At 41.8% G+C, this 16,375-nt stretch overlaps 2 protein-coding genes across 5 annotated transcripts; both read right to left on the bottom strand.

Moving 5' to 3' along the window:
- Window positions 1–2,666: 2,666 nt before the first annotated feature.
- On the bottom strand, window positions 2,667–11,191 carry LOC108137688 (LIM domain kinase 1). Of its 4 annotated transcripts, none has more exons than XM_017259559.2 (6): window positions 10,946–11,191; window positions 8,487–9,131; window positions 7,409–7,474; window positions 6,080–7,310; window positions 4,154–5,789; window positions 2,667–3,628 (listed from the first exon to the last, which is right to left on the bottom strand). In XM_017259559.2, the coding sequence occupies exons 2-6, from the start codon at window positions 9,092–9,094 to the stop codon at window positions 3,297–3,299; spliced, it is 3,873 nt and encodes a 1,290-aa protein (XP_017115048.1). In that variant the 5' UTR covers window positions 9,095–9,131; window positions 10,946–11,191; the 3' UTR covers window positions 2,667–3,296. The 4 variants fall into 4 exon arrangements, with proteins under 4 accessions (XP_017115048.1, XP_017115049.1, XP_041565028.1 ...); XM_017259560.2 differs by having other exon boundaries at window positions 10,983–11,191; XM_041709094.1 differs by lacking the exon at window positions 10,946–11,191 and adding an exon at window positions 10,451–10,529.
- A 551-nt stretch (window positions 11,192–11,742) lies between these two features.
- On the bottom strand, window positions 11,743–15,947 carry LOC108137740 (mitochondrial potassium channel ATP-binding subunit). The gene is made up of 5 exons (XM_017259640.2): window positions 15,760–15,947; window positions 15,204–15,582; window positions 13,456–14,472; window positions 12,497–13,102; window positions 11,743–12,089 (listed from the first exon to the last, which is right to left on the bottom strand). Exons 1-5 carry the CDS (start codon window positions 15,807–15,809, stop codon window positions 11,904–11,906), a joined length of 2,238 nt encoding a protein of 745 aa, XP_017115129.1. The 5' UTR covers window positions 15,810–15,947; the 3' UTR covers window positions 11,743–11,903.
- Window positions 15,948–16,375: the final 428 nt, after the last annotated feature.

Here is a 16,375-nt window from a genome sequence, read left to right as displayed (position 1 = left end):
ATAATAAAATATGGTAAAGCTTAAATTTTAATACAAAATAATATTTTCATTAAAGGAACGATAAATTTACTTGCATTTAAAAAAAAAAAATCAAGTTTTAGCTATTTTAAGTTTTGAATTCAAGTTAAAAACATTTTTTGTTCTTTATTATCTAGTTAAGTGTTTTATTTTAAATTGTTCCTAGCCTACTTCCAAGCTTCAATTTAGTTAACTTAATCAAAAGTTTTTTTTTTTAATCTAAATTAAGTAGAGTGCAATTAAGCTATTAAAACTTTCACAATTTTACTGTAAATGATTTAAAAGATTGAAAATTCATTAAACATTTTCAGATCAATTTTTGGGTTTAATTGGCAATCAAACTCGGACTATCCAAATATGCTGTTTTTAAAAATGCATATTTAGTATAATTGTTTGGGGTGCAATTAGGGTGCCCAACCCCAACACCCTAACGTCTCTGCTGGCGTACGTGCCTGCACGTCATAATTGAAAAACTCACGCAAAGCGACGTTAGTGACGAAGTCCGCCCCAAAATGTGGGTGGTAAGGTTTGCCAGCGTGTAGTATACCATGTAATGTTCGTGTCCTGCCTCTGGATACACATCCTATATATATATATATATATGTATATGCATATCCTATATACAGATACATACATACCCCTTTACATGCGATATGTTTGTGGGTGCTTTGGATACAGAAATGTAGACCTTGAATCTGGTATCTTGCATCTCTTTCACATGGCGAACAGCTGACTTAGCAGAGCTCTGTAACTGTTAATGAAATTAAAAGCTGAAGCGCGGCAACGTCGCCTGTTTCCTTAAACACAAAAAAAAAATATATATATATATGTAAAAGGATATCAGAAACCACTGCGCAGGACCACAAATTGCAAGGACCTGCATGTACATGTAAATGTGTGGGTGCTCGCATTGTCCTGGGCTGTTGGCCTGCATCGATTTCCCGACCATGGTCTGGGACAAATTCCATTCCACGATACACGTGCATGTCTATATCTGTGCGTATATCCTGGAAAAAAGGCGATGCGGAAAAGGAGCAACCAGATACACACGAACAAGCAACGACCTCGTAACGGGCTCTCACCTTTTCGCCGCCTCCTCTTTTCCGACCCACAATCCCGGCCATCTGTTTAGGCACATCAATTTTTACAAGTCTCAATTTCACTAACACGTTTTAAAAATCATCTTGATATTGCTATATATATATAATTGAAAATTAATTTTACATTTTGAATATTTTAGATAATATAAGAGGCAAAGGCATAACAAAGCTTTTTTATTTTTTTTTTTTAACAAGATGATGTTTCGTATCAGACAATAAATAAACGATGGTTTCCATTCAGTTTGTTTATTTATTTTTTCCAATTTTCATTTTTTATAAAAAAAAACAAGTTTAAGATTAAAACCAAAGGAGAGTTACCACGTTTATACACAAGCTGTACACACATGTGAATACAAATCTTTCTTTAGTCAAATAACTAGGTAACCAAAAAATTACTAGTTAGTAAACATATTTACAAATGGGTAGAAAATTGTTGATATACTGATATTATCTGTTCAACGGTATGGAGATTATAAGGAATTGTGTAAGTTATATATGTAAATAGGTTAAATATTTTGAAACATTGAAGAGCAGGCGTATAAACGTAGTTATAAGGTGGAATCAAAATACAACACATTACATTAATTGCATATAAAAATATCGAACATATTTTGTTGTATATAGATAATTAAATGCTAGATCGTTTGGGCGGAGCCACTGTTATACAGACATATTCCCGTATAACAGTGGCCAGGCTCTCAAGTGTCATTTAGAAGCTGTTAATTGCAAAGCGTTTCGATCCTATATATAGGTTAAGGTATAATGGCTATATAAAGTACACAGTTTAACAGTATAACAGTATTAGGCTTGAGCGTGTGCGTGTTTTGTATAACAATTAGCGTGGATGTATGTATTGTATCACTTACAACCTAAAATTGCCTTTGAGCAAAAACGTTCTTATACGATTACAAAAGTTAGACTTTTCCTCCACAGTACAAAAAAAAAAAAGTGTTTCCTAGCGTGGTTAATTATTGTTCATGGAATGGGGGGACGGGGCGGATGGGTGGAAAATCGAGAAATAATAAATTAGATTTAAGCACTAACATGGAATACGTTTATCTATATAGTTATGGAATATATATATATATATATATAAATATATTTATATATGGTGTATATCAAAAAATATTCAAACCACAATTTTTCTAGTTAAAGTTCTTTTCGTTCCATTGTCTTTTTTTGTGGGTGGGCGTGGGCTCCTACTCCTCCTTCCTCGCAAGATTCTTCAGATTCTTTCGTTCTTCGCTCAGCTTCATGGCACAAGTTTTTTTTCCCTCTCTACTTCTGTATTCATTATTCTGTACCTCTCTATCTATGTTTTTCAAATAACTTTATATCGGACAGTAGTGGGCTAGAAAAGTAATTGCTTAGCATTTTAGTTGAGTTCGTTAAGTTAGTCGGAACAGTTGTTACCCTGTATTCTTAAATACTATAATTATTCGCATGGTTTATACACAATCTATGTAAATATTGCAACTTGTTGGATTTCTTTCATAACAGGCACTTAACCTTCGTTTAGTTTGAACTTAAAATTGAATGTTAAAAACAAAAAAATATAAAACCTTTTGATTGAAAGCTGGGTATAACAGTTTTCGTTGGGCTTTTTGAGCATCACTGATACATTCGCAGCTGCCCTCTTTGTAATTTGTTTTCGACCGTTTTGAAAACTGTCGTCGATTGCCGCTTTTGGAATTGATTTCTGGTTATTCCTCAAAGATTTTTTGCGTTCTCAATTCCAAGAGTGTCGCTATAGTTCGCTATTCGTTTTTCGTAGACAATTTCTGTGTTTTTTTTTCTTTTGTTGGAATGTTGATTTTGTCATGTGCGTATATAACAGTTGCGTTCACAACAGTAGAACAGTTCACTGTTTTTTTTTTTTTTTTTGGTTTAAGAAAAGCATTAAATAGTTATATAAAATGACTGGTTATACAGAAAAATGTTGGAAATGTTACAGAAATGTAGTGGTATGTATATGGTTAAATAGTGAAATAGGTATTTCTGCGAACAGTATTACGAATTACAACAGTTATGTGGTAAAAACAATTAGACTAGTTACAACAGTTAGTCAGTAGAACATTACACTGCTTAATAGGGCTCCCTGAGTGCGAACAACACACTGTGCACAACACTTGACAATCGAGTATATAGAGTATAAAAGAGTATGGCAATTTTGACCAGCTAGCAGCGCGTATTGAAATGCGTGCGAACGGGCGGCGGTGGTGCTCGCCTCCTTCTTTCACCGCCGCCTGGATTCGTCGTTCCCGAGGCTCCAGTCCGATAGCCCTGAAGGTGACCATTGGCAGAGGATCCCGGTGATGCCGACGATGCCGCACAACCTGCTCCCCCGCCGGCGGATGCACCTGTCGCCGCTGCCTCTTCGCGCATTTTCTGCTTCTGATCGCTGAGACGGGCTCCCAGGCGATGCACCTTCTCCGGACTAAGTATGCTCAGGCGTGTCGTCTTCGTGGATTGTTGTTGATGCTGATGCTGTTGCTGGTGGGCAGCGGTCGCTAAAAAAAATATCAAAAATTATAGAACTTTAGTGGAAACGGTACAAAAGGTATGGATTGATTTGGATTGAAAACAAATAAACATAAATAAAAATAACTAGGGTGAATGCAACAACCCCTGGTGCAATTCCCTATTTTAGTGAATGGTTTTCCTTACATTTGCTTATTAAAAACAAAAACTAAATTGAACTCAATTTGTAAGTGGCTTTTCTACTCACAATTTGATGTACAACAAAATTTTAACAAGTAAAATGTTGTAATATAAAAATATTTTAACAATGTATCAAATATCATTGAAGTTTGGTAAATGTAAGGCTACTAAAATAAACTATTAAATTCATTTAAAATCCATTTATGTAAATAATGAGGAAATAATTGGGAAAATTAATGGAAAATATGTTATACGGGTAACTTAAATTCATTATGTGAAGCAATACAATCAATAGTTAAATGTTTATAAAAAAACTGTGTTTAAAATAGATGAAGAAAGGATACCCCTTAAATATAATTACAGCGAGATTTTACCATTGGTAAGACGTTGGGCCGTGGCGGCGGTGTGCCTCTGGGCCAAATGCTTGCTAGGGGATCCCGGCCTGCTGCTCCTGGTGGGCGAGACGCAATTGCCGGCGGCCAATCCTTGGGCGGTGCGACTGGGCGGTGGCCTCAGCGACTTCCCTTTGCTGTTGGTCGTTGGCAGGCGATGATTGTTGCTCGTTCGCTGCGTTGGCAGCTGCGGAGATGCTTGTGGATGCAACGTTGGCAGGGGTAACGTCAGCTTATGCTTCTTTGGCAGCCAGTCTGATGGAGCGGTTGATGGTGTACAACTGGTGCTCACATTGCCGTTGCTATTCAAATTAACACTACTATTGTGGCTGGGCGGCAGAAAGAGTGGCGGGTTGGTAATGGTGGTGTTAATGGTGGTGTTGCTACTGCTCTGACTTTTGGTCGTTGTGGCGGCCTTGCTCCTTTTCGGAGCCGACGTGGCCAGTGGTTTGCTGACCCCACTGGAAGCCAAATGCTCTAGGGATTCAGCATGCAGCAGCTTTTGTCCCACACTTGCCGTTACAGGCGGATTCTTGCGGCCAAAAATTGGAGTCTGATTGATGCGCTGCGTGCGTGGTGGTGGCGGTGGGCAATTGTTGCCACCATTCAGGGCAGCCGCTTCGTGCTCCAAACGCTGAAACATCTTTAGGGCCACCGGTGGGGTTTTGAAGAAATTCCTCATCGAGTGCTGGGATTGGTTAAAGTTCCGTCGGCTAGCCTCCTCCAAGTGCTCGAATTTGCTGCGACATTGATGCAAACGGGTGCGCATATCGTCGATGGCCAGGCGATGGTGCTGCGTATCCGTTCTGCTTGCGTTCTCCTCCATCACCTCTTTGCCCGCTTTCACTGGCTTTTCGTCCTCTTGTGCTGCTGGCATATTGTTCACCTCCTGGTAATTCAAGCTAGTATCGCAACTGGAATCCACATCGGAATAGGTGTTCAGATCCCTTACATCCTGCAGCTGCAGTTCGCCACCGGGTCGCAGGTCCACCAAGTAACCTCTTTCGCCGAACGGGCGACATTTTCTGAGGGCCTGCTTTAGAGCCCGTTCCTTGGACTCCGTTTCGGGCGTTAGATTACGTCGCTCCTCTTGGGCGCCCAGAAAACGCTGCCGACGCCTGGCACGCATACTGTCCCGCAGTCTTTCACCGCTCGGCGAGAAATCCTTGCCCAGATGCGGTGATTTGGGTATATCCTGCGGCTTGATAGCCAGATTCTCCTTCTCCTTCTCCTTATCCTTATCCTTTTCCACCGTTGATGTATCCGTTTCGACCGCAATCGAGATCACCTCATCGAGATTATTCAAGCTGCGCTGCGAGGTGGGCGACAAGGCATCCTCGGAGCTGGCATACCACTCCTGAAAGGTCTCGATCTCGTGCAGCAGTTGCTCGGGCGGCACACGATCGGCGGCCAGATCATCGCCCAGCCGTTGAAGCCAAATGTGCAGGGTTTCAAAGCACGGACGCAGATCGGGATTAAGGTCGCAGCACACGAAGGCCACTTTGACGAAAGCCTCCGGACACTGACAGCAGAACTTCTCACGGAACTCCTGCTGATTGAGGCTGAAGTCCGAGTTGCGGGGCATAAAATCCGGATCCGCTTCCACGCGACCAATGATCTGAAAGGTTACCAAATACCTGAATTAAGCACTGTGCCAGGAAATCTAAGCAATAAGTTGGTGAGCTGGTTGTAAACGGTGCAGCTGCTTTCTATATGCAATCTACAAACAATTCTCATAAATATCTATTTAAATTGAAACGTATTTTAAAATTATATATTAGTATTATGTATAATTATCTATGTTATATGATAATAAGTGAAGGCAGGCTGCAATAAGCAACCGCTTCATCGTCTACACCAAGCTTCTTTCAATTTGTTCTGCTCTAAATTATAGTGACTCAATCTCACCTCACACAGCATAATGCCAAAGGAAAAGACGTCGACCTTCTCGTCATATTTGAGGCCCTTCATCATTTCGGGTGCCATCCAGTAGGGATTGCCGACCACCGTGTATCGCTGTCTACGCTGCCTGCTCTTGCTGCGCCTGAGAGTTCCGCCCGGCGACATGGCCGCATCGCTACCAGCGCCCGATCCATAGCCACCTGGTGTGGCATTGCCACCACGGTCAGAGGATGCCACGCTGCCGCCAGGCAGACGCGGTGCATCCACACTGCGTGCTAGTCCAAAATCGGCCACAATAACCGATCGATCCTCGCGCACCAGACAATTCATCGAATTGAGGTCACGATGAATGATGTTCATCGAGTGCAGGTAGCTCATGCCGCAGGCAATGTCCCTGGCCAAGCAGACGCGTTGCGGCCACGAGAGGATCTGGGCAGAGTCGTGGATGAGTTCCTTGAGACAACCACCGGCCACATATTCGGTGACCATATGCAGTTTCTTATCCTTGTACAGCACACCAATAAACTTGAGCACATGGCGATGGTCCAGCAGGCGGAGAACGGCCACTTCCTTGATGAAATTCCTTTGGGCTTCCTCGTCCGCACGGTGGAGTTCCTTGAGGACCATCACCTCGCCACTCTGGCGATGGGTAACCTTGAACACCTTGCCAAAGAAACCTTCGCCCAACTTTTCACCAATAACCAGATCAGAGGCTCGAAAGATTCGCTGAGGTTTCTGGACCACACGACAGGATTGTGTCCTCGACAGATCGTACAGTTGGGGATGTGCCGAGTGCTGTTGTGCCTGATGCTGTTCGTCCAGCAACTTGGACAGACTGGAGCAACGCTCCTTCTCCTTCAGTTGGGTCATTGTGGCCGCTCCTGCTGCCTGCTGCGGTGGTATGGTGGTTGAGGCATTGGTGGCTTGACGTAGTCTCCTGGCCTTTGGTCCCTGTTCGCCGGGTGTCCTATAGAGTCGCTCCCTGCCCACCTCCACACTGGAGGCCGAAGTGCTGAGCGGCAGGATTAATGTGGACGCTGACATGGCCCTCTGGATATCGGCTTGACTGCATGAGCGGCACACTTGCACCGGATCATGCTCCACGGTCAGCTGCAGCATCTTTTCATTACTCCGGATCAGTTTGTCGATCTGCTCCACCGACGAATCGCTGACTGGTGTGCCATTCACCTCCAGGATGCGGTCGCCAATGTGCAAATTGGTAAGATTTACATCGATCCTGTGGCAAATGCAATTTACCAGAGATTAGAAATTTATTATTTTAGAGTTACTCGCTTAAGTTGTTTGGGCTTGGGGTTGTTAATCCAGGGGTGTTACCTATATGGGGCACCACAGCACTGTTCCGCCACCGATGTCAGCCAGAAGAAGAAGTTACAAAACAAGCTGTTCCGTTTTTTTTATTTATTTCGGGTAAGCATGTATTTTAAGTAAATAGGCGGAGGATGAGGCACCAGCCAAATTAGTATTGCATGATAAGTGGTTCGCTAAAGCTAGCTACTTATACAAAAAAAAAAAAACGTTCCATCAAGTAACTCAACTACAACCAAACGAAAACCACATAAAAATCAATAACAATAACTTCTTTCTTTGCTTTTCGTGCAATTATATATAATTTGAACTATTTGATTTTAGATTCGCAGATAATGGGACTGAATTTAAGTGAGTTAAAAGAAATGCAATTTGTAATACCTAACATATACGCTTTCAAAATCAATTTAAAACTTTTGTCAAAGAGTAGTGGATCAGAATTAATCTTAAAATACCCATTACTCTTAATCAACTTTTTTGTTGGCCAATTTTCGCATTATTTACAAGGGCTTACATCACATTTTTTTATATAGTATAACGCCTAGGTTTAAATGCCAATCGATTAGCTAAATGTTTAATGATTTATGACATCATGGATTATTATTTGAATAGTTTTGGACAACAAAATACTGATTTGTTTAGGCAAAAGAAAAAAGAAACTAATTTTTTTTGTTAAAAAAATTGTAGTAGACATTTAAATTTTAGTAAAAAAAATATACTTGTATACCATCACTGTGTTTTTTAATCCTTTAGCGTGTAGCGCGGAATTAGCAATGATTTCTGCTTAATAAAAGGTTTTATATTTGTTAACATAACAAAAAAATTAAATTGTGTTAATGTATTACGCTTGGTAGTTCTTTCTTAAAAATTGTTATATTATTTCCTAAATTGTAAAGTAATTGTAAAGTACATTTATTAATGGAATGTCCACTGTATTAATGGACAACAAAATATAGCAGGCAGTATGAACAATCTAACAAATTAAATAAAGGAGTAAACAACACTGATTATACATATGTGCATAGATAAATGTTTGTGAGGATAATGTGGGTTAGTTATGAAAATTAGGCCAGTAGGCAATGCTTACTCTGTAATGCGGACTGTGGGACAGCCGTCGTCCAGGGCCACTCCGTCGACCCTCAGGCCCGGAGTGGCGTCCTTGGGGATCTCCACCAGCCGGATGGAGTGCATCGGCTTGCCGGCCGTCGTGATCCGTGCCTTGGCATCTGCCGGCTGGCAGGATCGCTTGCCATAGCACTGGCCACAGTAGAGCTTCGACCGCTCGACCAGCGCATACGATTCACCCTCGCCGATGAAGGAGCCACAGGCTGCGCAACAGAAGCACTCCGGATGGAATTTGTGCTCGCCGGCCACCATAACGGGTCCGGTGATAACGGCCGTGCACTGTTGGCAGGCATCGCCGAACCGGCCGTAATAATCCTCCCGGCAGTACAGTAGTCCCTCGCGCTCAAAGTACCAGTTGTGCAGGTGGCCCTCGCAAACGGAGCAGCGGAAGCAGTCGCAGTGCCATTGCTGACCCAGAGCCATCACGATGGGCTCCTCCGGATGGGGCAGTAGCTGGCCCCGACAATGGGCGCACAAACCTGATCCTGATCCTGATACCGATCCTGAACCCAATCCCGATCCTCCTCGACCGCCATTTTCCCGCAGGCGCTGCTGGTGATGATGATGCATGGAATGTTTTTTGTGCCTCGGCCCGGTTACGTTAGCACTGCGGGAGGCAGGCAAAGAGGAGTGAAAAATATATTAACGAATGACGGAACAGGTATTAAATATAGTAAATATAGAACAACAGTCACGGAAAATGACCCACATCCACAGACCAATAATCGTAAACAAGGCAGTAAAACTAAGCAAGAATCTGTTTTATACTTCCAGTTTCATTCATATCGATAATTTCAATTAGACAATGTTTGTAAGACCTATTTAATAAAAATCATTTAAAGAAAGCTTTAAAGAAATTCTTTGATGTCCATTAGAGTTATTAACTTCAATGTTTAATATAATTTTTAAATATTCCTAAGTCAATGTTCAAACAAATTATGTTTATATAAATACAGAATTATATGACTAAGTATTAAATATATATTGTTCAGATACAGATAAGATAAGGACCCTTTGTTAAACCGTATTATGCAAGAACATACATATTTATATTGATTTATTAGAAATTCTATTTAAAGATAATAAAATTGTGGCAATATCGCCCGGTAATTTAAACGAAGTTCTTGAGGCGGATAATTGAATTTCTTTCTTTTAAGCAATAGCTACTGTAGTTAGAATTTAACAAATGACAAAAATGGAACAAAAATTTGTATGAACGATAGTCATTGGTTTGGGGTTTAGTTGGGGATATTGTTCACAAGCGATAAAGAGTTCGATCCTGAGTCAGCTCCTCCAATGGAATGCAAAAACCGCCTGATTTTGATTGACTGTCCGGCTCTTCTTGCTTGGATCATCATCACTTTACATTCATACATATGTATGTATGTAAATATGTAGATATGTAAATATCTCAACATTGACCGTGAAAACGGAGTGGATGCAACAACAACTATGGGTCTTTGAAGCAACTGCAATAATCGCAATTGCACTTCAGCTGAGCTAACTGTAGTTGTTGTGCTTGCTATCCCGCTCCCGCCCGCGTAAACTATGCCAATGAATGACGAATGCACTCAAACACGCTTGTAGACACAGTGGGCAGTAAACTTTAGCTAAAACTCCATTAAAAAAATGTCTTCTTTTCACGTCCTCAAGCGCAACCCCTTTTAGTCATAAAGGTACCCAAGCAGAATATTCGATATATGTTGATTTATAAACATTTATTCCTGCTCAAGGGCATTGGGAAATTTGGTTATTAAACTTTTTTATTTAATGCGAAGTTAACCGGGAACAAAGGAAACATTTTTAGATTGAATGTTTTTAATCTATTTTTAACAGTCGGAAATATTCCCTACCACTTGTAAAATAAGAATAGGCAGTTTATTTAATTAAGGAATTAATTGTTTTAAATAGTCGCTATTAACTTACTGAGCAGAACAACGTTCTTTTTGTTATTCATTAAAAATAGTTTAACTTGATTGTAATTAGTCTTGGTATATGTCGCACTAGAACTTATATTCATTTAATTGTATGTAACTATCATAGCTTGCGGTCAAATTATGTTTACTAAGACAATTAATTAATTCACTAGAGCAGTTTTGTTTATTTTAAGCCAGAAAAATTGACCATTTTGCCCACTGTGCGAAGGCAGAAGCACAACACACACACATGTTTGCTGGCGGACACGAACACGCGTACAGGTGCTGCACACTCGTGCAAACATACATACACTGTTCGAAAATGTGTGTGGGGGAACGGGAACAACAACGACATTAACAAATGTCCCAAAGCAGATACAACAACAACAACAACTGGTTTTTACCAACATGCGCGTCTATTGTTACCTGTTTGTTGTTGTTTCTGCTGTTGTTGTCGTTTTTGTACACTAAATTAAACCAAACACACACGCACACACACACTTACATAATTGTTCGTTTGTATTGCCATTGACTTGACGCACATTGCACATTTGTTAGGTTTTCTTCGCCTTATTTTATTCAACCACAATTCCCGCCATGCAATAATAATATTGGCAACCGCTGCCGAAATGCCAAGGATCTAATTTAAATGCCGACGCACAACTCGCGAACTCAAACAATAAAAAAGAAATGCATAATAAACAAAACAACAACAAAACCACACAAAATAAAAGACAATCGTGCCAGTGCGACCGTAGACCTAACATTAAAATAATCCTGACCTATCGGCTGTAACGCGCCAACTCAAAAAATGTTAAAATAATATATAACTGTAATCAACATTATTTTTTTGTTTATTTATTTATATTTTTTTATTAATATATTTTTTTTTACAATTTACAACAAAAAAGTTTAAGTTTATGAAACAATATTTGTTTGCGCAGAGTGACCATATTCGGAAAACGAAAAAAAATAGATTTTTATGGTAGGGCAGTGCGGTCGTTTTAATCATATGATTTAAAATAATTTAACGGAAGAACTGGCATAACTTTTTCGTTTCTGATCAAAATTGAACAAATAAATAAAATAGAATACTAAATTTGGTTTAATTCTCAAATCATGCTTCTTTTCTTGATTAGCCTTATATATTTAGATTCTACATATACGATCTATTTGAAAAAGTTAATTAAAATTTCCGTAATTTATTTAAATCGGTGTAATATTTCAAATTAATATTAATATAGTCATCCCCTATCGATCAAATCCGGTGAATGTTTTGATATTCACAATGAAATACATTCGTTTTGTAACAAAAACAATACTGTCTTCAGCGTTTATTTTATTGTATACTTATCGTTAGCGTCTCTCACCATTGTTTTTTGGTCAGTTGGAAATAAAAAAGTGAAAACAAAACGTTCTAATAATTTAAGTTTACAGGGAATAATCAATTTGTCTACGATCTCTTAGCCCTGGGCTGTGTTCGTCCTGCCGGCGGAACTGCTGCTCACTGCCGCAGTTGCCTGCTGCTCCTTGGCGGCCACCACGTTCTCCACGGCCTGCACTTGCTCCTGGATATCCCGTCGCTCCTGCTGACGCACCAGCTCGAAATACAGACCCCGCTTGGCCATCAGTTCGTCGTGTTTGCCGGTCTAAGAATTATGACAAAATACAGTAAATTATTTTTAAGAAATTTGAGTGTAAATTAAAATTAAAATTAAAATATAGACCTATAAATATATTACTTTGACGTATCGAAACAAATAGAACATATCAAAATGTATATTCATTTTGGCATGTTATTAGTCCCTACTAACTTAGTTCTAATATAAAGCTGAAGAATTCGAGGTTTTTTATATGTAAATTCAAACACACTATCTTAAAGGCTTGGAAATTGATAATTTCTTAGTTGTTTCAAGATTTATAACTTGGCCCTATGAAAGTCTATTGCTTAGCAGCTTTTAAGCTATCATAAGAAGTTTTTGATATGCAAGATAAATCTTATATATCGAACGAGTTACAATAATATCAATATTTTATTAAGGATTTGCCAACTCACCTCCACTACGCGTCCCTGGTCGAGGACGACGATGAGGTCAGCGTTTCGTATCGTGGACAGCCGATGAGCAATCACCAGGGTGGTTCGATTTTGCACCGCTGTGTCCAGTGCCTTCTGCACCTCCGCCTCGCTGGTGGCATCCAGCGCACTGGTCGCCTCGTCCAGGATGAGGATGCGCGGGTTCTTCAACAGGGCCCGGGCAATGGCGATGCGTTGCCGCTGGCCACCGCTCAACTGGGTGCCCCTTTCGCCCACATGCGTCGCATATCCATCTGGCAGGGCTGTGACAAAGTCGTGCGATTGCGAGAGTCGCGAGGCCGCAAACACATCCTCCTCGCCCGCATCCGGTTTGCCATATCGGATATTCTCCAATATCGATGTGCCAAACAGCACCGGCTGCTGTTCGATGAAACCGAGGACATTGGCTCGCAGCCAGTAGGGCGAGATGTCCGACAGCTTGTAGCCATCCAATTTGATATTGCCCGCCGATGGTTCGTAGAAGCGTTCCACCAGCGACGCTATCGTCGACTTGCCCGATCCACTGGCTCCCACCAGGGCCACCGTCTGGCCCGGGCGGAGCGTCAGGCTGAAGTCCTTGAGCACCACCTAAGGGAAAATAAAGAAATGGTAAGTATCAGTAGGAATATTGCTAAATATAATTTAATTTCTATACGTTTAATGCATAAAAGTCTATAACAGTTATTAAAATAGGAAAGGAAATGACTTTTTTCATAACTCTGGTGCTAATCTTTATAATAAAATAGCTATAAATAAATAGCTATAAATGTTTGTGACTGTTATAAAATTGTTATCTATTTGCGGCAGCGATACGAAGTTGCTCAATATTATATAAAAAAAAGTTACCAGAATTAAATTATACCAAATATTGAACTAAATAATCTTGCAATTATACTTTCGAAGAAAAAGGTATAATAAGGATAATCTCTAAGATAACTTACATGATCGGGCCGCATGGGATATGCGAAGGAGACGTTCTCAAAGCGTATTTCGCCATGTAGACGCTCCTGCGGTATAACATAGCCGCGCAGCAGCTCCACCTGCGGCTGCAGCGAGAGGAACTCGAACACCCGACTGCCAGCCGTCATGCCGCGGATCATGGTGCCCAGCAGGATGGATCCCTGGGCCAGGGATCGTTGCACACCCTGCGAGGCAACCAGGAAGGCCATCAGGGCACCCGGCGACAGGCTTTCCGTGGACATGAGGTGACCGCCCATGAATAGCGTGGATAGGACTAGTGTGTTGAGGAAGAAATTGGTGAGACCCTGGAAGATGGCGATGCCATAGCCGAGTTCCTGCGCCAGACGAGCCGCCTCATTGGTCTCCGCCTCGAATAGCTGCATTTCGCGGTATTCACAGGCACTGGATCTCACCGTCCGGATGTTGGACAATGCCTCCTCGCAAACTCCCGTCGCTCGTTCCGCTTGGGCCTGTGAACTCTTGCTGAGCGAGCGCAGTTTTTTGCCCAAATACGACATGAACATCACCACACACGGCACACTGGCCAGCGCAATGGCAGCCATGTGAGGTGAAATCATGAAGAGCGATATGCTGCCACCAATCAACTGGGCAGCACTTCGCAATCCCTGGGCCACGAATTGCTTGAACGAGGTCTTAAAGTCCTGCACATCGGCTGTGAGTCGATTGACCAGCTCACCCGTTCGATTCTCATCGAAGAAGGCAATGTCCTGGACGACGATCTGTGTGAACAAATCCTGCCGCATCTTGGCCGCCATCTGCTCGCCGACACGGCTCAGTAGGTAGATGTACATGAAGGTGAAGCCCGACTGCAGCATGTACAGGCTCAGCAGATTGCCGGCCGGTTTGCTCACGTCCTTCACAAACGAGTTGTTGATCGGATCCGTCACGTACGTGTTGGCATATCTTGCCAGTGTGTTGACCAGGTCGCCCAGCAGGTTCGGGATGCGAATGTTGATATAAGCCACTATCAGGGCGGCCTGCAAGTAAAAAGGGAGTTCAATTAGTATAAGATATAACCATCCATTAGTTGTACATGATATCATTTACTAAAATTTAATTACTTTGATAACTGCTCGAATTTAACTAAATTAGTTTTCGACAAAACTATATTTTAAACAGTCTTTTTGCTAAATTTTAATAAAAGTAGTTTTTAAGTGAATAGATTAATATACTGTTTTTTAAATATGCCAGCAAGTTAAAAGCAAAATCAGATAATAAATATATATACAATTACCGCCTTTAGCATTTCGAGTGTATATCTTATTTTTAGCTTCATTGTGTTTTTAGGCCTCTGGGCTTTTTTGACTGAACTTGGGAAGTTTGCCAAGGATTTTGAATCTCTGCAGTTCCTTAATTTGTGCATCTATTAACTGACACTATCCGACGGGCATTGGGGGTTATTTGAGTTACAATCCCTATTTGTCTATTGATAATAGCACTCTTTCGACTAAGATTGTTTTCCTCTGGAAGAGTACTATTATATATGTATAAGCTTTTTGAATTGACTGAAACTATTGGTTTAAAAAGTCCCTGAGCGTTCAGTGTGTTGCAAGTTAGTTTAGGATATTGTTTCTCTGCGGTTTCTTAACTTGCATTTCTTTCGGGCGACACTATCCAAAGGGGTTTTGTTCCTATTCCTCGATCACAACCCAATGTCCACTAGTTGCTCTCCTGGCCAACACTACTTCCTACTGGTTTTTCCACTCACGCAAATGGCCCCGATGAGCTCCCAGAGATGTGGCTCCAGGTAGGCCCACAATCGTTGCCAGTCGAATCGCTGCTCGTCCGCTGGGTCCTCCTCCTCCAACTCCTTGCGAATGGCCAGTCGGCTGCCCTCGCAATGGACGATCCCGCCGCGCCCCGCCCACCAGGAGCGGGCGCCCAGGCCGAGCGATAGACTGCCGCCGCCCCACAGAAGTAGGCGTGTCGTGTGCAGCAGGCGGCTGGCATTTGTGGGCGGAAGCGCTGGTGCGGGCGGACAAGGTGGTGCTCCTTTGGCGTTCGTGCCGCGCAGATGTTGTCGCATCAGGCGGGCGGCATTCTGGAGGCGTGGCAGTGGCTGCTGCGAGGGCTGCAGCAGGTGGCGGCTGGCGAAAAAGGGCGGTTAAAATCAAGTTGCTAAATTGATGACATAACCGAAGTGAGGGCAAAGAGGGGGCGGGGGCTTAGGTTTCATGGCCAGGTGTTGTTGGTGGTGGTGGTGCTGCTGCTGCCGTTCCTGGTGGATCCACCATTCCTGAGCCACGATGACACCGCCTGCCTACCTGAGCAAATCGCTGCTGCGGCCGCAATTGGACACGAGTAGGCGCAGCATCTCTTCTCGTCTCGCGTGGCTTGCAAATATCAACAAAATACGCAAGCGCTAAGGCATCAGTGTTATTGTTGTTGTTTGCTGTTCTGTTGCTGCTGCTGTGTGTGTGTTGTTGTTGTTGTTTTTACCACTGGTGGTGGGACGCCAACGATAGAAACACACGCATGTGTTCAGCGATAGGCAGTTGCAGAATTATCGAATAATTAGGGGGATCCCCTTTTAAAGTCGATTTTTGATTGCTTTCAATGTTTTCAAATAAAATTAAATCTAATTAAATTAAGCGAGCTCAGCATGAGTCATTTCTAAGATTTCAAAACGGAAATCAAGGGGGAATTTGTTTTAATTAAGTACATACCAAAATTGTTAGCAATTTCGAATATGTTGCATTTTTAGATACTGACAGTGTGTAGGCGTATATATTGAATAATGCTGTTACACGACTCAAGCTAATCATTATTCTTGAAAAGTAAAAAAAAATAAATCCGTCAATGAATGAGACCAACAATGTTGTGTCATAGCCCCATGAATAAAAATCACATTTGGTTAAAAACATTTATGCCTACTGCGAT

This window comes from Drosophila elegans, unplaced genomic scaffold (assembly GCF_018152505.1).
Source record: "Drosophila elegans isolate 14027-0461.03 unplaced genomic scaffold, ASM1815250v1 contig_149, whole genome shotgun sequence".
In the NCBI taxonomy this organism is placed as follows: Eukaryota; Metazoa; Arthropoda; class Insecta; order Diptera; family Drosophilidae; genus Drosophila; species Drosophila elegans.
This window is presented reverse-complemented; position numbering and strand designations above follow the sequence as displayed.